We start from the raw sequence: 23,821 nt of genomic DNA, 5'->3' as shown, positions 1-23,821 counted from the left end.
TCATGCCTTTAAATTTTTCTCTACATTCCAAAGTGCCCCGCCCCCCTCCCCTTGGGTTATCATGGAGCTGTTTCCGGGCTGTTTCTTATATAAACTAATCTCTGTAAACAGGGACACAGGATTTCATCCCTATCTTTGATTTCTAAGGAGAAAATGAAGGGATTTATTGCCAGTGCCCTTGTGTTGACCTTGCCTGGGGGAGAGGGCTAGCAGAGCTGATGATGACCTCATCCCATTCCAGCAGGATTTCCTGGGACATGCAGGGCCTCATTCTTCTGCTGTCGGTCTGTGTTCAGCCACATTAAGTCCATAAGCTTCAGGGCAGATTACGGTGACATCTAATATTGATCCCTTTAGGACTCGAGCGTGAGGTCAAGCAAACACACAAAGCAATCATTATACTTTCCGCAGTGCCAGAGTCCTTCTGCGTCAGCTGGAGGAGCCGGCGGTGGGGCAGTGAGGTGGGGCACAGACTAGGAACTGTGCTGTCTGGGGCAGGAAATCAGCCTGAAAGGGGATGGAAGGGCTTTGGTGGGAAATAAATGGCACTGTGTTGTTGACGGAAAAAGATCTTGGCAGGACCGTTGTTGTGAGTGTTCTGTGGCTTAGAAAGGAATTTCCTACAGGCTGGACTAACCATTAAAAATGTCTCTACCTTCAGGAGTCCCGGGCGTGCAGTAGAGTGTCGCCGGGGGAGATGTCAGCTTGGACCATGGGCGCCCGCGGTCTGGACAAGCGAGGAAGTTTCTTTAAGGTAAAAGGAAGCCTCGATTAGGATTGCTAATGGGCCGGCTCACTCACTTTGCCCGGCTGCGTGGGGACCTGTGGAGGGAAGGCTGCTCTGAGCCAGCTCTGGTGGGGGGGGGGGGGGGGCAGCTCGCCTGAACCCAGCTGCGAACTGTTACCGGGTTTACAGTAGGTTGGAGTTTTGGTGACTTAGTGCTTCCAAGGCAGGCTCAGGATCCAGGAGCTGTGAGATGCCACCTTGTGTAAAACAGTGGAGGCAATCTTTGTCAACTGCTCAGCTGTTCCTTTTGCAGCTGGATGGTTTTATGATAGAAGCTGGAATTTGCATTCCAGTGAATCGATGCTGTAGGCAAGTGTGTTTCACACTTTGCTTGATTGTATGAGTTACTTAAGTCCTCATTAAAAAACAGCAACAAAGAACAGTTTCCTAGGTCTCACCCTAGACTGATTGAATGTTACTTGCTGGTGTATTTATCAAATACCTAGAGGCCTCTTGTGATCAGGCAAGAGAGAACCAAAGCAGCATGATTAAAACCATACCACTTTCCTATTTGGATATTGATGTTAATGGATGAAAGTTATCTTGCAAGCTTAATAAATGATACAAGAGTCCAAATGGGTGTTTGATCTACTCCGTGTGTGTATGTTGTAAATTAAGACTTGGAGGTCATTTCAAGTTTGCACTTGGGAATTCATTTCCTCTTTATGGCTTTTACTTTGTATCCTTTCACTCACCCTCAAAATAATGCCTCCTCACTGTAGAAAATTTGGAAAACACAGAATCATGTAAGCCAGTAGAAAAACGGAGGTAAAATGTACATTTGAAATCTGTCCTAGGCAGGTGTTCAAACACCAGATCTTTTCCCCCAAAGGAAGAGTGATAATAGGGGCCTCTTAATTACCGAGGAAAACTGACAATGTTTACTAATTATCCCATCCTGATGGGCTATAAGTATGTATTAACTTACATTTATATGCTTCCCACTTGCAAAAGATAAAACCTGATTTATTGTATCAGTTTTGGATTCCAAAAAAATCCATCTGAAGAGCCTGGTGATACAGCAAAGCTAAATTCAATAAGCTGACCACGGTAAGGACAGACATCACCTGGACACAGTTCCACTGGTGTGCAGGTGGGAAGGCAAGAGTCATCTTTAATAGGTTTACAGGTCTGGGTGCTTGCCCTTTGAGCTGCATTTTTCAAGGCAGAGAATTGATCGGGTTTCAGCAGAGTATGTGACATCATAGTTCAGGGTTGCTGGATTCAGCAAGACAATGGTCTTGAATAGAATCTTGGCGAGTTAACTGTTGTTTGATAAGCAAGCTTTTCCCAGGTGAGCAAACTTTGCCAGGACAAATTGTTTTGTAGGAATTTCCTGCTGCAAACAGTAAAGTGATTTATTGGTTTAAAGCCTCAACATCCTGGGCAAGAATATCCTGGAAGAAATAGTTGTGTTGACACAGATGGTCTCCATTCTCCGTCCTCATAGTTCTGTGCTGTGGACTTAGTAGTCTCCGTTCTTTATCCGTTTACCCAAGTTTGATTCAAACCGGTACAGCATCCACCCACGAGAGCCAGACAAGGGGCTCTTCAAGTCCCCTGTAGGCCAGGCACTAAACCCGCCAGGCTCCTGACTCATCCAGTTCCTCCATCCTGTCTTAGGCAGAGATACTTATTTCATCCTGGTAGAAGGGACGAGCCCACCCCGCTCCTTAACCCAAGGCACTGCCTACATCATCCTAACTACTGGCTAGTCCGTAACTACCACCTTACACTCAGGAAGCGTGGTGGGCTTGAATCTGACATGGTAGTTGGATTTTAAAGCCAAAACAAAAGGAGAAAATCAAGTATGGTCAAAATTGCCTTTGAAATTCCCGAAGAGGGTCCATATTGGACTCACTCAATACTACCTGTTAAGTCCATGGTAGTCAGTGTGTCCTGCAGTTCTGGGGAAAATCTTTTTTTTTTTTTTTTTTTTTTTTTTTTACTGTTTTTTTCAGTTGGACGGCAGGTAAAGCAGTTAGTTTGTATTTCTGGTCTGTGTCCTATGGAAGAATCAGTCAGGCAAGAGGTGAGAGGCCTGCCTGACCCCGTTGAGGGCAAGTCCTCCTTCATCTTCCCTGAGTCAGATGCCCTTGAGGAAATTGTTGGCCAAGTAGTTTGTACTATTTAACTTGGTGTTCTTTCTTTCTTCCTTTTTTTTCCCCCAGAGCTTAAATAGTTTAAGTTACATATGTCAAGTAAATGATATAGTTACTTTATGCTTCTTTCTTTTCTCTTCTTTATAGACATTGTTATTCTTTACTATGGCTATTCCATAATTAATGATGGAATACTATTATTAGTTATTATAGTAAATCAATATTATTGATGACTTCAAAATTCAGGCATGTAGTTAGCTGTAAAGAAGAAGTCAGCTGCCCTTTGAACATTTAATGCTGACTCTTTGGGGGTTCGTCTTTAAAATGCCAAGATAGAGTTTGGTTTGCTGGGATGTTTTGTCATTTAGCACCTTCTGGGACCCATTGGCTTCTTCATGCTTTATTGCAATTCACATTTATCAAGCACGTGTGATCATCCAGGCTCTGTACTAGTCACTAGGGAGAGAAAAACCAGAAGCTATCCCTGACTCCATGGAGCTTTCAGTCTGGTGGCAAATAAATGTATTGATCAAATAATCACAATGCTAAACACATAATAATATCAAAAGAGAAAACAGTGCTTCATGTGAGAAGTAAAAGGGGCTCTGATAATGTATAACTCTGAGAATATTCCAGAGAAATCTTCCCTCAGGAAGTGTCCTTTGATTTGAGAGTTGAGGTTGACTCCATATTATCTAGGAAGGTGGGGTAAGGCACCCTTGTGTCTTGCAACTTATCTGAGTCATTTCCGTGAGCCAGGACAGATAGGAAACCACAAATCAAAGCTTGCCACCAGTGGTTAGTGATTCTGGTTTAAAAACACAAGTTGGATAGGGGAAGATAATGATGAAAAAGAGGTTTGGTGATTGTCTTTCAGTTGTCTACACTTCACACAAAATCACATGAGCCCTAATAACCAAGAAATGGACAATATGCATGTGGAATTCCACTGTGACCCCAGAATGTAACCAAGTATTCTCACGCTTCATGAAATTCTCCTGTCCGGTTATAGGGCATTACTAGTATATGTGAAGACCAGCATGGCAGGAAATAAGAGAGTCATTCCAAAATTTAGACGTACCCCACCTCTCTACGTAATATGGAATCAACGTCAGCTTGCAAATCAAAGGCCACTTTCTCAGGAAAGATTTCTCTGGAATGCCACATTGGGTTACATATTCTCAGAGTCCCGTTTACTTCTCACATGGAGCCTTGTTTTGCTTATGATTCATTATATGTTTAGTATTGGGATTATTTGACTGGCCACCAAAGATGGTCTGAGCATTCTGGGATGGTTGACAATGCCCCGTGGTTATTGTTCATGTGGAATCACATCCCAGAAGTCTGGCCACAAAAGTCCTATGCTGGACAAATACATTTTCCACAGTCCTTCCTAGTGCCATTGTGAATTTTCCTTACTCACTGGTGAGAAATTCATCTTCCTGCTCTATAAGGTGTCTGTGAAAATCTATAGGGGGAGATGGGTGATGCCCTGGACAAGGCAGCCAAAGGTATCTGCCCCTCACTATAGAAGTTGACGCCTGTTGCTATAGGAATCCCAGGGTGTGTTGCATGAACGAGGAAGTCATCATCTAGGCTGGCAAAGCTGTAGATGGTCCTGCGCTAGCAGAGACACTCATAATCAGATTTGATCTCTCCTTTTCCTGAATTCCACAGCTTCCCCTGAGCCACGCCCCCCCAGCCCATCCGGATGCCTAGTGCTGGCAGATTCCTCTCAAGTCACCCAAATCCTCACTCTCCTCCCTCTCCTACATCCACCTCCCCACTTCCCTTCTCATTCTTTCATTCCGGGGCACTATGGAGGATGCTCGTAACCTGTCTGCAGCCCCACCGAGTGTGTTTGGTTTTTTCCAAACCATTCCATTCATCCACATTGCCTGCTTGGAGACGCTGGCCCCCACTGGGCCGGACCGGGTCTGCACTCTTCACCTTGACATTCAAGATCTTCCGGTTATGCTTCCCCATTCTACCTCCACTGGTCCTGCCACGGTGCCATCCTGGGTCTGCTCCTGTTGTCCAAACATGCCGAGGCCCAGACTCCAGGCTTTGTCCATCCCTCCTCATCCTCTCTCCTTCTACCCCTCCGCCACACTCCCAACTGCCCTTCCGGACTAATGTAGACGCCCTCTATCCACTGACGAAGGAACTCAGATGGTCTGAACTGACATCTACCTTTATTTTTGTCTGAAGATAAAATTGTGGTAGAAGGCCTAGCGGTGGCCCCAGCATAGGACCAGGAAGTAAACTTCCATTCATAACTTGACCTCTGCCCTGAGCGATTTGTTCTGTCCATTTGTCACTGTGTCCCTGACCCCGATGGGGAGCCTCTACAGCAGAGACCAATTCCGGAAGAGGACCAGTGTGTATTGCCCACTCGACAGTCTGATTTCTTCCAGAAATGCCTGGGCGAGCCTGCCCTGCGTCAACTACAAGTTAGTAGAGTTCTCTGTTTCTCAGTGCCTGCTTCCCAGCCTCTCTTTGCCTCTGGGACAGGGGAACAGTTGGTCTTAATTGACCAGGAAGAAAATGTGTTTTGACAACAGGGATCCTACCGTCCTGTGCCTCCCCACTGCTCATTCTGTAGGGAGATTCCCTGAGCCTGGGCTTGCAAACCAGCTGCGGGGTGTGAGGGCCCACCTCAGCAGTGGGGGTGAAGTCTGAGAAATCCTCTTTTGGTCATTTGGAAGGGTTTGGATAACAGGTGCATCATGTGTGTCTTTCAGATGGTCCAGAGAAGCCTCTGGCACCATAAAGAATAGAGTGTGACTAGTTTTGAAGAGACCTAATTGCTAAAATCAGACTCTATGAAACAGATAAACCAGGGGTGATGATTCCCCTCACCCCAACTCCCTTCCCTTCACTATCAGTCCCTCCTCAGAATTGGAAAAGTTACTCTTTTTTCAAAAATTCTGGCTGCAGGAAGATTTTCAATCATCCAGAACTGGCACAGCCTCACACCTTGGGTGTCAGTGATTGCCAGCATTCAAGTCTCCAGACTGCTATTGGTGTGAGAGTCATTTCTTTGCATGTGCAGCCCAGGACCGCAATTCACTGTTGTGTGACGGGGACAGAGAGAGCAAGGGCTTGCAGAAGAATGAATGGAACCCAAATCACATTTTAGTCAGTAATTTCACGGAATAAATCCTCACATGGATCTGTGGACACTCAAAAGCCAAAGGTATGAGTGCCATGCCCTTGATCTCTTGACTGCGCCCTGGGCAGTGAATAGACATCACCTCACATGCCAGGCATCCAGGGAGGTACCGTGCAACAGTCTGCAATCAGGAAAGGACTAAGTGCTGCAGTGAAAATGAAATAGAGATTAGAGATTTGGTCAGAGCAGATGACGTACTGATAATTATTCATAATAATATTGCAAAGCAGAGCTGACGTTGGTATTTGGTGTATCTTTTGTTTTCCACAAATAAATTCTTCCTGGACACTTACACTTGGAGAGGCAGCAGGGCTGTCCCATAGAAATACAAAGCCAGCTACAGGGGTTGTTCTAAATGTTCTAGTAGCCACATTAAAAAGAAAAAGAAAGTGAAATTGATTTTAATAATATATTTTATTTAAATTAGCATATCTAAAATATTATCATGTAAGCTTGTAATCAATATAAAAGTATTAATCAGATATTTTACATTCTCTCTCTCTTTTTTTTTTTTTTGGTACCATGCCTTTGAAACCCAGTATATATTTTACACTGAGCACATCTCGATTCAGACTAGCCACATTTCAAGTGCTCAGTCACCACATATGGCTGGTGGTTGCCATATTGGACAGTGGAGAGTTACATTTTATCTTGTCTAAAGTGCTTCCTGGTACAGATGGGTAAACTGAGGCCCACGGAGGTTGAAGTGTGGCGGGTTAGTCTATATGAGGGATGGGAATTGGACCTGGCCTGACTTTCTCCTGTGGCACTCCACCCTCTGGAGCCCCCCTGAGGGGTCCACTGTGATCCCTTTCCCCCTGTTCCAGTGAGATTTCCCAAGAAACTCCTTCTGGAGAGGTCATGGGGACAGTGACCTCTCTCTCTGGAAGAGTGGTTGGCTTTTTTTGGATTCACATGCATGTCTCACCCTCTGCTCCAGATTCCTCCAGGACACACATACGTCCCTCAGGGTGTGACTTTCCAGGAATGTCACGAACTAACAGTTCCCATTTGTGTTTTCAAAAAGCAATGGATTTCATGGTTTTATGGGGTAGTTTTTCCAGCACATTTTGGCATTCATTTCTGATATTACATATTGCCTTTGGGCTGCAATGCATTCTCACCTGCTTCAAGGAACTTTGTTTGTTTGTTTGTTTGTTTGTTTAAATCAGGAGTAAAATAGATTTCACTGGTTCTCCTCAACCATATATTTTTCTAGGCTTACTTGTAACTCTGAGTTTTCATTATTAGGAGGATACTGAAGAGGGAGATGTAGATTTGAAGGACTGTTATGTCTGTGTATAATTTTCAAAACGTTAAAACAGGACTCTCATACAATATAGGATAAACATCTGTCAACGCTTTACTCATCCCATGCATGAAACCAGGAAACCAGCACCAAGCTGGTTCAAAGAACACTTAGACACGTGATATATCTGTAGTTGACTTTAAAAGTCCTTCTGTAATAAGTTTACTTAGGTAAAATCAAAAGTGGTTAAAGTTCTACAAGCAATAAAACTCTAACCATTCGTATAATCTCTCTCTCTTTTTCCCCCTGAACAGAAATTCCCAGGCTGACACATAGCCACCCAGTGCCAGAGCCCCTCATTAGTTACACATAGCAAATTCAAACACAGGTACACCCTCCCCCCAGATAACTAAATAATCTTTAGGACACTTTGTCAAATAATACCCAAGCGTAATGCTCAAAAACAAAAGGGTTCTTCCACCTGGAAATTTTAAAACTCCCTAATAAAAAACTCTTGGGTGGAAGGGGAAATACAAAATGGAACTACAGAATTTCTAAAAAAATATCAGAACACTACCTGTCAGAATCAATGGCATACACTTAAAGCAGAGGACAGAGGAAAATTCATAGCATTAAACACTTGATCAAAAAAGATAGGTCTCACCCACTTTTTGGACTTATTTTCAAGTTTTAAATAGTGTTTCTTATTCAATGCTGAAAGGCTTATTCCCTACCTCTTCTACAACCCTCCCCTTTCCTTGTCCCCGGCTTTCTCCAACCAGGAATTGTGCCTTAAAGAGTGAATTTCTTCAGTGAGGTTGTAGAACTATGGGAAAGCTTGTTCTGAGTTGATTGACTTAAATACCTAGAGGAGAAACTTCCTGTTCCCTGTGGAATCATGGGTATATTAATAGCATTAATTTCTAGGCTCTTTTTCATAATGTAAAAGCCTCGCAATGCTATTTTGGATATTGCTCTGACACCTAAAGTCAAATCCTAGAGACTGACAAAATCCTTGCACGTGGGCCTTTCACCAGTAAGTTCACCAGACAGGTGAAACGTATGGAGTCTAATTTCCCAGGATAATAGTCTTTCCAACATCTTTACATGGTAAGCAGAAAACCACTTTCACAACAACACTGGAAGCTGTATTATCTATCACTATGCAACTAATTGCCCCAAACCTTAGTGACTTAAAACAACAAATATCTATACCTCACTGTTTCTGCAGGTCAGAAATCTAGGTTTAACTGAGTGCCTCTGGTGGTAGGTCGCTAGGAGATTGCGGTCAAGTTGTTGGCTGGGCTGCATTCTCATCAGACTGTTTGAATGGTGGGGAGCCTACTTCAAACTCCCTTGGCAGGTCTCCATCCCTTTCCACAGGGCTGGCCTCAGGACGAGGCCACTAGCTTCTCCCAAGGCCAGCGATACGAGAAAATAAGAGAGATGAAAGCTAGAGTCTGTTTACCACCTAATCTTGAGAATGATACACCATCACTTCTGCCATGTTCTGTTCATTGGAAGCCAGTCAGGTAGTCCAGCCTTCCCTCAAGATGTCACTCAAAGGTGTGAATACCAAAATGCAGGGTTCACTGGCCATCTTAGAGACAAAAACGCAGAAAAACTGTTAAGTCACAAAGTAAAAAACCTATAGGGCCAGAAAGAATGACAAGAATGGTGTGAATGGGTGGGTCTTTCTGGTGTTGGGCAGGTAGTTTTGGTGGGAACACAACCAGCTAAAAAGCACCAGACTGTGCCGGGAGGGGGATGCTGCTGACTCAGTTCCCACCAGATGTTGACACACAAGAGTGAATGTGGGTCCTCTGATATTTTTCAAGAGAGGCCAGAAATCCAGATTTTTACATAAGAGAACCTCAATTTAAGAAGTATAGTGAAGATGGAAGAGAATACCTTCCAGGGCAGGCTTTGGCCTGGGGGCTGTCAGTTTGAACTCCTACTTAGTTAGCTGGGAGAGGGATCAGCCAGGTGGAAAATTCAGTCTCCTAACACTGCTGACCCCCTGGGAGGCTCTGGGGGGTGTGCAAGGGAGACGGATGCCACAGCTGCTGTTTCTCTTGGGGGCCTCACATGCAGCGGTGACAGAGCCTATGAATTCTAGCTGAGCTCTGAGAGGCAGGATCATCCATAGATGGACTGAGGGATACGTAGGGAAAGGAGCAGCATGTTTCTCCAGGCCTTAAGACAGTGCCTTGGGTCAGCCCATGGTCACCAAGTATGTAGGGACCTTAAGTTGTCAGAGACTCCCCCTCCCACTTTTAGGAGCAGCTTCACAGGTTTAGCTGATGGGGTACTGAGAGCCCACTGTCCCAGATGTTATAGGTATCAAGAGAGGAACTAAACTGGGATACAGAGTCTTCTTTCTCCTTTGTCTTATCTTCTAAAAAGGAGAATGGCTTGCCAAAAATATCCCTCCCACCTTCTTGTAATTCCAACTGGAAACTCATTTTCAGTTAATAAGTAGCACTTAACTGGAAGAATGTCAGATGATTCATTAGTCATTCACAACCCAGTATAAACTAGGACTTTATACTAGATGCAGTCAGCCTAGAGAAGAAATTTGAGTTCATGTGTACTGAGGAGAAAGGGATAGAATAAGGCAAATTGGGATTTCTGGGGGGAAGGTGGACCTCAGGGACCCACTGCAGGTGTGGGTCAGTCAGCATAGGCACCGGTCACCCAGAGTGGAGAGGGTGTCAGGATGTAGTAGGTGAAGATACAGATGATCATATCTTCTGGATAGTCTCCCAACACCATTGCCCTGAACCTGGAGGCTGAGTGGTACCACGTGGACCCTTTATTTAGGACGTATCTTTTACCACCAAAAGCAAACTCTTTCTGTATGCACAACACTCTGACACCAAATGTGTGGGCTTTTCCCACCCCAGCCCATTCTCCAATTCTCAGTGGACACCAGCTGGGTAGTCTGACACTAACTACCCCAGGTTAGCACAGAACTCATAGGTTAAAGGCTCATCCCCACAAGACTGCCTCCACTTCAGACACCAGTCACGAGCAGTGGATTTCCAGATTATCCAAACTTCTGTCCAACTTGGCCAGAAATCAGTGGTTCCCACAACCCCTCTTCAGGTTCAGAAATTCACTAGATTGTCTCACAGAACTCAGGGAAACACTTTATTTACTGTTATCTATGTATTATAAAGGATACAGCTGAACAACTAGATGAGATGCATAGGGCAAGATCTGGAAGGGTTCTGAGCATGGGAGCTTATAACCCTGTGGAGTTTGGGATGCACCACTCTCAGCTTCACCAGTCAGAAGCTCTCCAAACCCCTGCATTTAGAGTTTTGATGGAGAGTCATTATGTAGGCATGGTTGATTAAATCATTGGCCATTAGTGATTAGCTCAATCCCCAGTCCCACTTTTTCTTCCCCAGGGATGGGATAAGGGGTGGGGCCAAAAATTCCAATACTCTAATCATAGGGTTGGGTCACCTGTCCCCCCACCCTGAAGCTATCCAGGGGGGCTACCTGCCACCAATCATCTCATTAACAAAAACTCAGGCAGGATTCAAAGGCCCTTGCAAGTGAATAATGAAAGACACTCCTAACACTTCTATCACTTAGGAAATTCCAAGCTTTTTCAGGTTCTGTGTCTGGAGGCCCAAGGGGAATGAAACCATCACAGACAAAGACAAACCCTATAGGCACAAATCATTCCCCTTAAGGTGGCCCTGTTAATGGACAGATAGGAGTGTTTGATGACAAATCCAGCAGTGTGAAAGGCAGAGTTGAACCCCCTTAACAATGTTAAGACTGGGAGATTCAGATGCTGACATTATCTTTTCAGGTCAGTGTCAGAGTAAAGGAAAGAAAGTGAAGAAGAAGGGGGTTTATGTTTAGTTAAAATATGAAGTCTTGATCTTGGGAGGACACAGTCTACCTCCATGTCAGCTGCTTCTCTTCCTTGCCAATTTGATTTGGAGGTTTGCATCATCTGTGCAGGACCAGATGTCAGGTGGAGCCTTCTTTAGCTGTGAGATGCCTATCCAAGTCCCTGAAATTTGGCTGCTGAGTTATGAGGAGGACCTGGTTTAGTTCCTTGTAAGGAGATTCAAGGGCAGTCTGTTTTTACTGATTCTAAATCAGAAGGGTGGGAGAAAGTTGGAAACATTAGTTTGGAGAGTTGTAACCAGATTTTCAAGGAAACTAGAAGAATTCAGGGTAGGTCCACACCAGAACCTCCAAGAAAATTAACAAAATCTGAATCAAATGTAGACAATGATGTAAACATAATTTCTTTTCTCCCCAATTATCCTCATTTTTTGGTAGTAAAACTAACTTGTTGTATTCAGCTTTACCTGATTATTCCTTTAAGTGTAGCAAGATCAATGATTGAGAAAGTTTTTTTAAAGACTGCTTTGCTGGAATCTTGTAAACAAGTTAGCAGGTGGACTTTTACATCTGTCTCAAATGTGACAAGCCAGTCAAAGCCTTAGTAATATATATACAGCCAGTATTTCCAGCTGTGTCCTGTTCCAAGGAGAACATTCTTATTGAACTTATGTAAATAATTATTTTGTCATGAAAAGAATACTCAAGAGTTTTTGAATTCTGGAGGCATCAGGTAGGAGAAAAAATAAATGTTTCATCTTTGGTCAAAAAGGTATATCTTAACAAATTGTTAATAGCTTCAGAGAAAAGAGGAAGGGATTTCCTAAAATCTGGAAAAGCAAAACAATAGAAAACCAACGATGTTTTAAAGAAGGAGTCATAAAATATTATAATCCTCTCCCTCAGTTTATTTCTTGTTCTGCTTGAATTCAATATTTCCACCAGGTCTGGAAATTCTTACCCAGTTTAATTGTATGATCTGAAAGTTATCAGAAACCTGTATTCTAGAGTACTTGTCAGATTCCTTTCCACAAATATCTCTGAAGATGAAACACAGTTGCAGGAAGTTTTGTAAAACCTCTGAGTACAGCAAGAATTGTAAATGACAATGGATTTCAATACGCCCATTTTTACAGATCTAATGAGAATTCATCATAATGGAATTGACAAGGAAATTTGATTATTTCTATGACATTCCACATCTTGAAATAATAACTAAAATAATGAGTGATAGCATACAAGGACTTATCAGATTTTTGGAACACTTATATTAATAACATTTACCCATGCAATGTGATCTAAGAAGGTTTATCATCACTTATTTGACATCCTTCCCATATAATTTAACACATCAAATAAACCTAATTTGTTTAACATCCCTTTCTGTAAGGAGAGAGAACAAATCCTTTGAAATATTCCAGTGACCCTCTGCAAAATTTCAAAGTTAGTTCAAGGTCAAAAAGACTTCACTTTGAATTTAATTTTTGGAGAAGTTTGTCTAAAATATTAAAAGGCTTGGACACTTGGCCAAATAAGATCATAGGTCACTGTGAAACAATACTTAGTTATCCATTTAACCTAAGTGAGAATTAAAAATTTCACAAGCAAATATAGAAAGTTAAATAGTCATAAAAAGCCTTAGCTTTTGTTGGCCCAAATTTGAGTGGAGGGCAAAGTGCTATGCTCGTCTCGTCCCGTGTGTGGATTGGCCCAGGACAAATGAAAAGAGCAGGTCTCCTTTCATAAACCCGGGAGACACAGGTTCTTCCTCCACCATCGCAGGGACCAACCAAGTTTGTCTGTCCCCCTCTAACTTTTCAGTGTCCCTCCACACTCAGGAAACTTCCATGGCTCACTATTGCCTATAAAAGAGCTTTGAGTGAAATGCAAGTCTCTACGTAATTTATCCATAGAGTGTCTTTCTAACTCTAACATGGATATTCCCCTTCATGACTTCAGATTTTTCCAGCACAATGCCAAATAGTAGGGGATGCCTGTGTGGCTCAGTCAGTTGAGCATCTATTGGTTTTGGCTCAGGTCATGATCTCAGGGTCATGGGATCCAGCTCCGTGCTGGGCTCTGCGCTCAGCCTGGAGTCTGCTTGAGATTCTCTCCCTTCCCTTCTCCCTCCCCCGCTGCCCCTCTCCCTGCATATATGTGCACTCTCTCTCTCTCTAAAATAAATAAATAAAATCTTCTTTAAAAAATGAAAAAAAAAAAAGCCTTAGCTTTTTTTAGGGGTGCTGGGGTGGCTCCGTTGGTTGAGGGACTGACTCTTGGTTTCAGCCTAGGTCATGATCTCAGGGTCTGGAAATTGAGCCCCAGTCAGGCTCCTGCTCAGCAGGGAGTCTGTTTTCCCTCTCCCTCCATCCTGTCTCACCCACCCCCAGTGCACGCTCTTTTTCTCTCTCTGAAATAAATAAATAAATCTTAGAAAAAAAAAGTTTACAAAAAAAGCCTTGGGCACTTGGGTGGCTGAGTTGGTTAAGTATCTGCTGTCCACTTGGGTCACGATCTTGGGGTCCTGGGATTGAGTCCCTCAGCTGTTCCCTGCTCAACAGGGAGCCTGATTCTCCCTCTGCTCCTCTCCCTCTGATGCCCTCTCTGCTCATGCTCTCTCTGTCTCTCTAATAAATAAATACAATCTTCAAAAAAAAAAAAGCCTTAGCTTTTTTTTAATATTGAAAAGACTCATTTTTTTCCAAGTAATCAAAGACCTGATAAAGACAAAACAGAATCTTTGTTTTTCTAACAGATTATTTTAAAGGTGAAGAAAACCTTTGTTTACAATTCCTTATTAAAAGCAGGACAGGGGCACTTGGGTTAAGCATCTGTCTTCAGCTCAGGTCATGATCTTAGGGTCCTGGAATTGAATCCTGCATTACATCAGGCTTCCTGCTTAGCAGGGAGTTTTCTTCTCCCTCTCCCTCTGTCCCCCTGCAACCCCCCCCCCACCATGCTCTCTGTCTCTGTCTCTCTCTCAAATAAATAAAATCTTAAAAAAAAAAAAAGCAGATCAACAATCTAAGAGAACAGCCCTTTTAACAGAGAGAAAAACCAAATTCTAATTTGTGTACTTTTGATATTAAAACTCATTCTTAGATATATTTTAATCTTAGCCAACTTGACCACACATTAAAATTCCTTTTCAAAGATTCCTTTACCACAAAACTTCTATGACTTTTTTTCTATATTCAGATGTTATCCTAAGTTTTCCCTCTGTAAATAACAAGCCTCACTTTAGGACAAAATTTCTTTTTTTTTTTTCTTCAACAAAAATGTATCTCCATTCCTCATACCTTCTTCTTCTTTTTTTAAAAGATAAATTTATTTATTTGAGAGAGAGTGTGTGTTAGTGCAGGGGGGAGGGAAGGGTGAGGGAAAGAATCTCAAGCAGACTCCCCAGTGAGCACAGAGCCTGTCCTGAGGCTCAGTCTCACCACCCTGAGATCATGATCTGAACTGAAATCAAGAGTCAGATGCTTAACTGACTGAGCCACCTAGTAACCCCTTATATTTTTTTACTTTAGCCCTGCTCCCTCTGGCAACCATCAGTTTGTCCTTTGTATTTATGGATTTGTTTCTGCTTTTTGTTTGTTTGTTTTGTTTTTTACATTCCACACATAAGTGAAATCAAACAGCATTTGTCTTTTCTGGCTGACTTATTTCACTTAGCATAATACCCTCTAGGTCCATCCATGTTGCTGCAAATGGTGAGATCTCATTCTTTTTTATGACTAAATAATATTCCTGTGCATGTGTATACACCACATTTTCTTTATTCATTTATGGATGGACACTTGGGTTACTTCCATATCTTGGCTATTATAAATAATGCTGCAGTAAACATAGGGGTACATTTATATTTTTAAATTAGTATTTTGATTTTTGGGGGGTAAATACCCAGTAGTGGAATTACTGGATCCTATGGTATTTCTATTTTTCATATTTTGAAGAACCTCCATACTGTTTTCCACAGTGGTTGTACCAATTTGCATTCCCACCAGCAGTGCACAGGGGTTCTCTTTTTTTCCCACATCCTCACCAACCCTTGTTATTTCTAGTCTTTTTGATTCTAGCTATTCTAATGTGTGTGAGGTGGTATCTCACTGTAGTGCTGATTTGCATTTCCCTGCTGATGAATGATGCTGAGCATCTTTTCCTGTGTCCACTGGCCATCTGTAGGTCTTCTTTGGAGAACCGTCCTCTGCCCGTTTTCAAGCAGATTGTCTATTTTTTCCTCATACTTTCTTTTACTGAAAGCACACATCCTACTTTTCTGCATATGGAGATGTTTCCCTTATTTTTAGTAGATTTAACCACATATATTAATTAGAATTCTAAACTATTAGCAGCCTTAACTAAAAAGTAAATGATTGTGAACTGTATTTTATGTTAGCATTCTATGAATTGGCAAACTAATCAATACTTCTTATGATTTTTAGAAATATGTGTTTTTTATAGTATAATTTTTTTTAAAAAGCATAAAACATGTTTACTAAAAGACCTAAATTTATCTTTAGTTTCTGTATATTAAGGAAGTCAAAAGTAAATAAATGTTTCATAATTTCTTCATAAATTAATGTTTCAGTAAATAATGTTTCATAATTTTGTCTTATTGGAAATTATCTAAATATTCAGTGAATTTAACTTAACTCATCACAATGTAGCAAAACTAAGATTTCAGGTTTCCCCAGAATGATTTGGGGAAACTATTTTTTTTTAAAGATTTTATTTATTTATTTGCCAGGGAGAGAGAGAGAAAGCACAAATATTTATTTATTTGTGCCTGTCCCACAAGCAGGGGGAGGGCAGGCAAAGGGAGAAGTAGGCTCCCCACTGAGCAAGGAGCCCGATGCGGGATTTGATCCCAGGACCCCAAGATCATGACCTGAGCCGAAGGCAGACGCTTAACCAATTGAACCACCTAGGCGTCCCTTGGGCAAACTATTTTAAAAGTTTACCTCAAAACTTTATCTTATTTACATCTATTCAGTTTACTTGTTCTTAACAATTATGTTTAGATTACCCACAAGAACTTTTATAAAACATTAGACAAAGTCATTATTTCAAGTTATTGTCTACTGACAACTTTGATAACAGGGATAACAGGAACTTATTTGATTAGGAAACCTAGATAGGATAAAAGCTGTATGTCTAATTTACCGAAAACTATCCTAGATCACATGAACCTGAAAAACATTTGTATTAGTTTCTGTTCTATTGCTGAGATTTAGAAATGCTTTATTTATAAGTGTTTATTTTTAAGTCAATTAAATAGAGCTGTTTACAAAATAATTTTAACAATGCCATTCAGAGGTAGAAAATGTCACATATCTATAAAAGACACACATAAACATACAAACAGAGACCTTTTAGTGATTGTTTTAAAATTTTTAGATGGGAAACAGGTATGATAATAAAAGCTCACTAGTTTATAAGAGAACAGTTGGATCCAAACTGTTTCCTGGTCAGTGGAATAAGCTAAGGTTACCTGATTGGAAGGCTAAATTTTTTTTTTGCTAGTATTGTGGAGAAGACACAGGGTTTTTCATTAGTCTAAATTTTGAATGACCTTTTCCCCCTTTTGTTTCACTTCTGATAAGAATTACTTCACGGAGGTTTATGCTTTTAATATTTTTATCTCAAAGTCAGGGGGAAAATGCAGGTTCCTCCAAGAAGGAGCTTGGTTTCCTAAGGCTAATAATTTACAAGCCTTTTGAGAGTTTTGGAATTGGTAAAAGGAATAGGTGGACTTTTTTTTTTTAAAGATTTTTTATTTATTTATTCGACAGAGATAGAGACAGCCAGTGATAGAGGGAACACAAGCAGGGGGAGTGGGAGAGGAAGAAGCAGGCTCATAGTGGAGGAGCCTGATGTGGGGCTCGATCCCATAACGCCGGGATCACGCCCTGAGCCAAAGGCAGACGCTTAACCGCCGTGCCACCCAGGCACCCCGGAATAGGTGGACTTTGAATGGCCTCCAAAGCTGCATTTCTGGTTTTGTAAAGATTTGTAAGAGAAAGACAGTTGCTTTAAATTCCTTAGAGGACTGGTTTGTAGCTTGGGTGCTAAGGTCAGCCATACCCATCCATCTTTGTTAGAATGCATTATTGTTTTGGTTTTGGTTTTGGTTTTCCCTTGATTATTATTTTTTTAAATTTTTTATTATATTATGTTAGTCACTGATTATTAAGGGGAAAATGTAGCACTTTATCAGTAAATCTCTGAGTCTCATTGATGCTGGGAGGGGCTCACAAAGGGCCCTCCTTCAAAGGTAGATATGGAGGTGTCTATAACATCATTACCTTGGTGGACTTTTGTTTATGATCCTGTAAAGCAATTCAGACAGAGGATAACTAGAATGAGTAGTCAAATCAAGGAGGGTATAAGGAAGCAGTAAGAATTAGGTCAATCTTTTTCTTTCCCTCCTGTTTTTTTTTTTATTATTATGATATATTAGTCACCATACAGTACATTATTAGCTTTTGATGTAGTGTTCCATGATTCATTGTTTGCGTATAACAGCCGGTGCTCCATGCAATACATGCCCTCCTTAATACCCATCACTGGGCTAGACCATCCCCCGACCCCCTTGCCTCTAAAACCCTCAGTTTGTTTCCTGGAGTCCATAGTCTTTCATGGTTCATCTCCCGCTCTGATTTCCCTCCCTTCATTTTCCCCTTCCTTCTCCTAATGTCCTCCATGCTATTCCTTATGTTCCACATATAAGTGAAACCATATGATAATTGTCTTTTTCTGCTTGACTTATTTCACTTAGCATAATCTCCTCCAGTTCCAACCATGTTGATGCAAATGTTGTGTAATCATCCTTTCTGATGGCTGAGTAATATTCCATTGTATATATGGACCACATCTTCTTAATCCAGTCATCTGTTGAGGGGCATCTCGGCTCCTTCCACAGTTTGGCTATTGTGGACATTGCTGCTATGAACATTGGAGTGCACGTGGCCCTTCTTTTCACTACATCTGTATCTTTGGGGTAAGTACCCAGTAGTGTAATTGCTGGGTCATAGGGTAGCTCTATTTTTAACTTTTTGAGGAACCTCCACACTGTTTTCCAAAGTGGCTATACCAACTTGCATTCCCACCAACAGTGTAAGAGTTTCCCCTTTCTCCACATCTTCTTCAACATTTGTTGTTTCTTGCCTTGTCAATTTTTGCCATTCTAATTGGTGTAAGGTGGTATCTCAAGGTGGTTTTGATTTGAATTTCCCTGATGGCCAATGATGTTGAATACTTTTTCATGTGTTTGTTAGCCATTTATATGTCTTCCTTGGAAAAGTGTCTGTTCATATCTTCTGCCCATTTTTTTTATTTGACAGAGATAGCCAGGGAGAGAGGGAATAAACAGGGGGAGTGGGAGAGGAAGAAGCAGGCTCATGGCAGAGGAGCCTGATGTGGGGCTCGATCCCAGAACACTGAGATCACGCCCTGAGCTGAAGGCAGACACTTAACGACTGAGCCACCCAGGCGCCCCTGCCCATTTTTTGATTTGATTATTTGTTTCTCGTGTATTGAGTTTGAGAAGTTCTTTATAGATCTTGGATACCAGCCTTTTATCTGTAGTGTCATTTGCAAATATCTTCTCCTATTCCGTGGGTTGCCTCTTTGTTTTGTTGACTGTTTCCTTTGCTGTGCAGAAGCTTTTCATCTTGATGAAGTCCCAAAAGTTCATTTTTGCTTTTGTTTCCCTTGCCTTTGGAGACGTGTCATGAAAGAGGTTGCTGTGGCCAATGTCGAAGAGGTTACTGCCTATGTTCTCCTCTATGATTTTGATGGATTCCTGACTCACATCAAGGTCTTTCATCCATTTAGAGTTATCTTTGTGTATGGTGTGAGAGAGTGGTCGAGTTTCATTCTTCTGTATATAGCTGTCCAATTTTCCCAGCACCATTTATTGAAGACACTCTTTTTTCCATAGGATGTTTTTTCCTGCTTTGTCAAAGATTAGTTGACCATAGAGTTGAGGGTCCATTTCTGGAGTCTCTGTTCTGTTCCATTGATCTATGTGTCTGTTTTTGTGCCTGTACCATGGTGTCTTGATCACAGCTTTGTAGTATAGCTTGAAAACATTCCATGCTCATGGATTGGAAGAATAAACATAGTTAAAATGTCTATGCTACCCAGAGCAATCTATACTCTCAACACCATCCCGATCAAAATACCAATGCCATTTTTCAAAGTGCTGGAACAAACAATCCTAAAATTCATGTGGAACCAGAAAAGACCCCAAATCGCCAAGGAAATGTTGAAAAAGAAAAACAAACCTGGGGGCATCACGTTGCCTGATTTCAAGAATTAGGTTGTCTTATAGTCCTTTGCGTTAGGTCCCTCTTGGGTCTTTTTAATTCTTTATCGGCTTTTTGCAATGAAGCTTTCGATGAAGCTAGTTTGGGAATTTTGAAGCTTTTGCTTTAAGTGCACTTCTTAAATGATCTTGTCTAACTGGAATGTTTCCCATTAAGGCCACTGTAATTCTAGGCTGTAATTCCCCTGAGGACTGGCAGCAGTTTGGTAGGACCCTAGCCACAAATGGAGTTTAATCCACATTTCTGTCCAGTCAAATCTAGCCTCAAATGGGGTGCAACTCACATTTCTGTCCAGCTTATTTTGGGGTTCCCAACCCGATAGTTACCTAGCCAAGTTCATGAGGACACAAAACAAGCCTAGGAAGATTTTGCCATTTTTGTAGATATGTATAGCTTCCAGTGTTATAGTGCTTAGATATAAGATATAAGCAGGTGTGCTGGAAGGTGATACATTTCAGTCTTTGGATTTAAAGGATTTCACCTAAACAAATTTTATTCAACTGAGGCCTTCTACTGGACCCAGTCCAGCTCAATTTGGATCCAGTCCAAGTCCTGCTAGTAACCACCACCAGTTCTCAAAGTGTCAAGGGTTGGGGTTTTCCATTCAAAAACCTGGGGATGGTGGTCTGAAAAACTAAGGGCTTGGCTGGGCAGCACCTTCTGCCCGCTCAAAGTGACCTACCCTGTATGGGAAAGCCAATCAGATCGAGAGGATCTCAGAACCCGGAGGAGCTTACCCAAGGTCTTTGGAAGCTATAAGAGAGAGAGTGGACTCAAAGGTCACAGGGTACCACACCTGTGTTTATCATTGTCCCTGAATGCCACAGGGAGTTCCCTTGAGATCCCGTTGCTGCCACCAAATCTGTTAAGCAACAGAATTCAGCTGAGTATCTAAAAGATCAAATTGGTGGTATTGAATGATTCATGAATCAGGTAGCATCCCATCTAGCAAATAGAAAGGAGCCCTGTAGAGCTGCAGCAAAGGAAATGTTTTTAAACATAGAAGGAGCAGAAAGGAAGTTATTAGCCAAGAAGCCATTGTTTTAGGCAAGGTTGCCCTCCTAAGGGGAACACAAGGGACCTCTCAGTAAATTTCTGAGTGCTGACCAGGAAAAATTCCCTGTTGTCTGGCTGAAGGTTACATTCCACCAGGAGCGGGGAGGAGGTGGGAGGGTGCTGAAACAAAGTTAGGTTAGGTATCAAGTCTTGGTTTGCTGATGCGGGGCCCTTAACATAAATGACTCCATTTTGGACCTGTGGTTTCCTTTTTAATAGCATGCGTATTAGGAAGCAGTTGATCCTTGAAATGTGGTCCCTGGATGGGCAGCACTGGCATGCCTAGAGTTTGTTAGCAAGGCAATCTCGACTGCTGGTTCTCAAGGTGTGGTGTCAGCTTCCAGCATCAGCTTTGGCTGGAAGCTTCAGAAATGCAGATTGTTGGATTCCACCCCAGACCTAGTGAATCAGACACTGGGGGTGGCGTCCAGCCGTCTGTGTTTTAACAAGCCCGCCAGGGGATTCAAGGTTGAGAACTGCTATACCCTATATTTGAATGAGTAGCCAGGACGATACAAAAAGCATGGAAATGTCTGCCTTCCAGAGCTGATTTCATGTTCCTGTCTGGAAAAATGGAGTTTATCATCTTCCCAGCTGGGCTGTGAGCATCAATCAGCTCAGACGTAGTGTTTTCATGATGTCAGTCATTCCCCCTTTGTAGGTGTTGGTGTGATTGCCACTGCCCGCTAGGGGTCCTGATGTGGGCTTTCTTTTCTGTCTGCTTCCCCATGATACGTCCACATTTTATTTGCTCTCTCAGAAGTAGCTGCACACAGACACACTAGAGAAGACCGTCAGAGGCAGGATGACGCAGCCGTTCAGAGCTCTGTAACAGACAGAAGCAAAATTGCCCCACCAGGCCCCCAACACCTGATGTTGCCGTTTACCCGTAGGTGCTCGAAATTTCTCTGGGCTCAGATTCACAGATGTGGACTCCTCCTCAGCGAAAGCTTGGGGAAATGAACTCAAACTCTTGTTGGTATATGCACTGCCATTTGCCAGAGGAACAGAAGGACATGCAGAAGCAACATGTCCTTTACTAAATGGCTGGCCTTTCAGGGAAAACAGCTTTGGGGCTACTCCATAGGCAGAGCCCAGCCTTCCTCTTTATTCAACGGCTTTTTAAAAGTTATGTTTAATTTCAGAAACAGTATTCCAGGCATTGTTCTGAGCACTTTAAACCCATGTACTTACTTAATCCTCACACTGTTGTTATGCCCATTTTACAGATAGGAGATTGAGACGTGGACAGGTTATGATACCTGTCCAGGGTCACATAATTTGTGTTTTTTGTAGTGGTTCCATGGTGATGGTGCTTCAACCTGGAAGGAATTTCATAGAGATGAGACCCAGCACCCTTGGGGCTTTAAAATGCTGACTCTGTGCCTCAGCCAGCTCTGAAATGAGAAATGAGCCCCCCCCCTTTTCATGTCATGGTCCCTGTGTTGGACGCTTATTCATTGAGATGCGAGCCTGACTCTGCTTTCCCTACTGGGCACCCACAGCTGTCCCTTTCAGTTAGCCACCACTCAGAGTTTCCTGCCTCAGAAAGTGGACATTGTTCTTCTCAAAGACCACCCCAAATACATCCTTCATCAGAATTGGGTTTACTAAGTTGCTACAGCAGGGAGAACACACCAGAAGAAGCGTGGGGTGGGTGATCTCAGTAAGAGGGACTTGGAAGGGGCTTGTTATAGGATTTGGGCTTGTGCTGGCTAATTCTTTTTTTTTTAACTTTTTTTTATTTTGAGAGAGAGAGAGAGCATGAGCTGGGGGCAGAGGGAGAGGGAGAAGCAGACTCCCCGCAGAGCAGGGAGCCCAACATGGGACTCTATCCCAGGACCCCAATCTCATGACCTGAGCGGAAGACAGACGCTTAACTGACTGAGCCACCCGGGCACCCCATGTGCTGGCTAATTCTAAGGAAGGAAAGGTTACAGATTACAGGATGCCCAGATGAATTTGAATTTCAGATGTAGCATATATATAGACAATGCATTCTATGCTATATTGGGGACATACTAATATTAAAAAATTATTCATTGTTGATCTAAAATTGAAATTTAACTGGACACTCTGTATTTTATCTGGCAACCCAGAAGGAGGATTTGAGTGTTTTCTGGAAGCTAGGACAATTTGGGTCATGAGGTAGCTTAATTGTTTTTCTGTAGAAGGCAGGAGGAATAAAGGGAGCCCGAGGTAGCTACAGTAAAGCAGCCAACACTCAGTGTCAGAAGAGGGGGCCGTTTAGTCATTTTTGTGGTTTGGGCGTCCTGTTCTGTCTTATTTCAGACCTGGTGGCTAGTGGCCTTGTTGACTCCATGTGTTGACATTCTGTGTGCATTAGTAATGTTCACTTGGGAACAAGCCAGAAGCATTGCTTACTTTTGCATTTAACTTCCAGATTCTGGGCTTGTTTCAGAGTCTCCCCAGATGCTAATGTCTCAAAGACGCAGGTCACTTGAGGTTCTGGTCCAGGACAGCCAGTTCAGTCCAGGCCACTGGCTCTCCGGAAATATGTTTTGTTGTTACACCATGGGTGGAGGTGTGCCTGGCCGTCTCCCTACGATGCACAGGCTGCCCCCCACAACAAATTATCTGGCCCCAAGTTTCCATCATGCTGAGGCCGAGAAATCCTGGTCTGGATTAGGAAATTAGGATATTTGGAAATTAGGAAATACCTCATTTCTGAGGTCTCTCTTGCTATCTCTGGGGCATGCCTTCCAGAACTAAAGGAAATGAAAGCAAGAAAAGTGTGCACGCATGTTTAGGACCAACTGTCCTGAATTGGCAACATGTGGGACTAGCTCAGTGCCTGGCCTTTAACAGTAGGTGTTCAGTAAATATGCTGAACGCATGAAAAAATATATATGTGCATATTGTATATGCATCATTCATTTATTCAGCACCTAGAGAGGCAGGGCCAGTCCTGGGTACTGAGTGTGCAGTAATGGGGGAAATAGATAACAGAGAAACCTGTGTGGATGATTGGGGAGGGCTGGCATGCCGGCTGGGTGAGAAGTTGGCAGTTAGTGCAGTCAGAAGCCATGAAGGGTTTTGAGGAAGGGAGCACCGTGATCCAACATACGTGCAACCCTCAGAAAGCTCACTTGGCGTTAGTGCCCTGTCTACATTCCATGAACCAAGAAAGTGGAAGTGCAGCTCAGATCTTGCCTGGGGTCCCTCAAACAACCCAGAGCCTCCTCTCACCCAACCCACTTGCATCCGGCTTCCTAGACATTCCCT

The 23,821-nt window shown here is 42.6% G+C and overlaps 1 protein-coding gene across 2 annotated transcripts in view; it reads left to right on the top strand.

Moving 5' to 3' along the window:
• Positions 1-653: 653 nt before the first annotated feature.
• Positions 654-23,821, top strand: part of RIN2 (Ras and Rab interactor 2) — a 111,668-nt gene continuing 88,500 nt past the window's right edge. The window contains exon 1 of one of the 2 annotated variants that reach the window (XM_040637937.1): positions 654-754. In XM_040637937.1, the coding sequence (XP_040493871.1) occupies positions 698-754 (57 nt within the window). In that variant the 5' untranslated portion in view covers positions 654-697. The remainder of the gene's footprint in view (positions 755-23,821) is intronic. The other variant, XM_040637936.1, reaches the window with a different exon arrangement.

This window comes from Ursus maritimus, unplaced genomic scaffold, assembly GCF_017311325.1.
Source record: "Ursus maritimus isolate PB19 unplaced genomic scaffold, ASM1731132v1 scaffold_22, whole genome shotgun sequence".
NCBI lineage: Eukaryota > Metazoa > Chordata > Mammalia > Carnivora > Ursidae > Ursus > Ursus maritimus.
The sequence above is the reverse complement of the archived record's forward strand: the minus strand, read 5'-3'. Positions and strand labels throughout refer to the sequence as shown.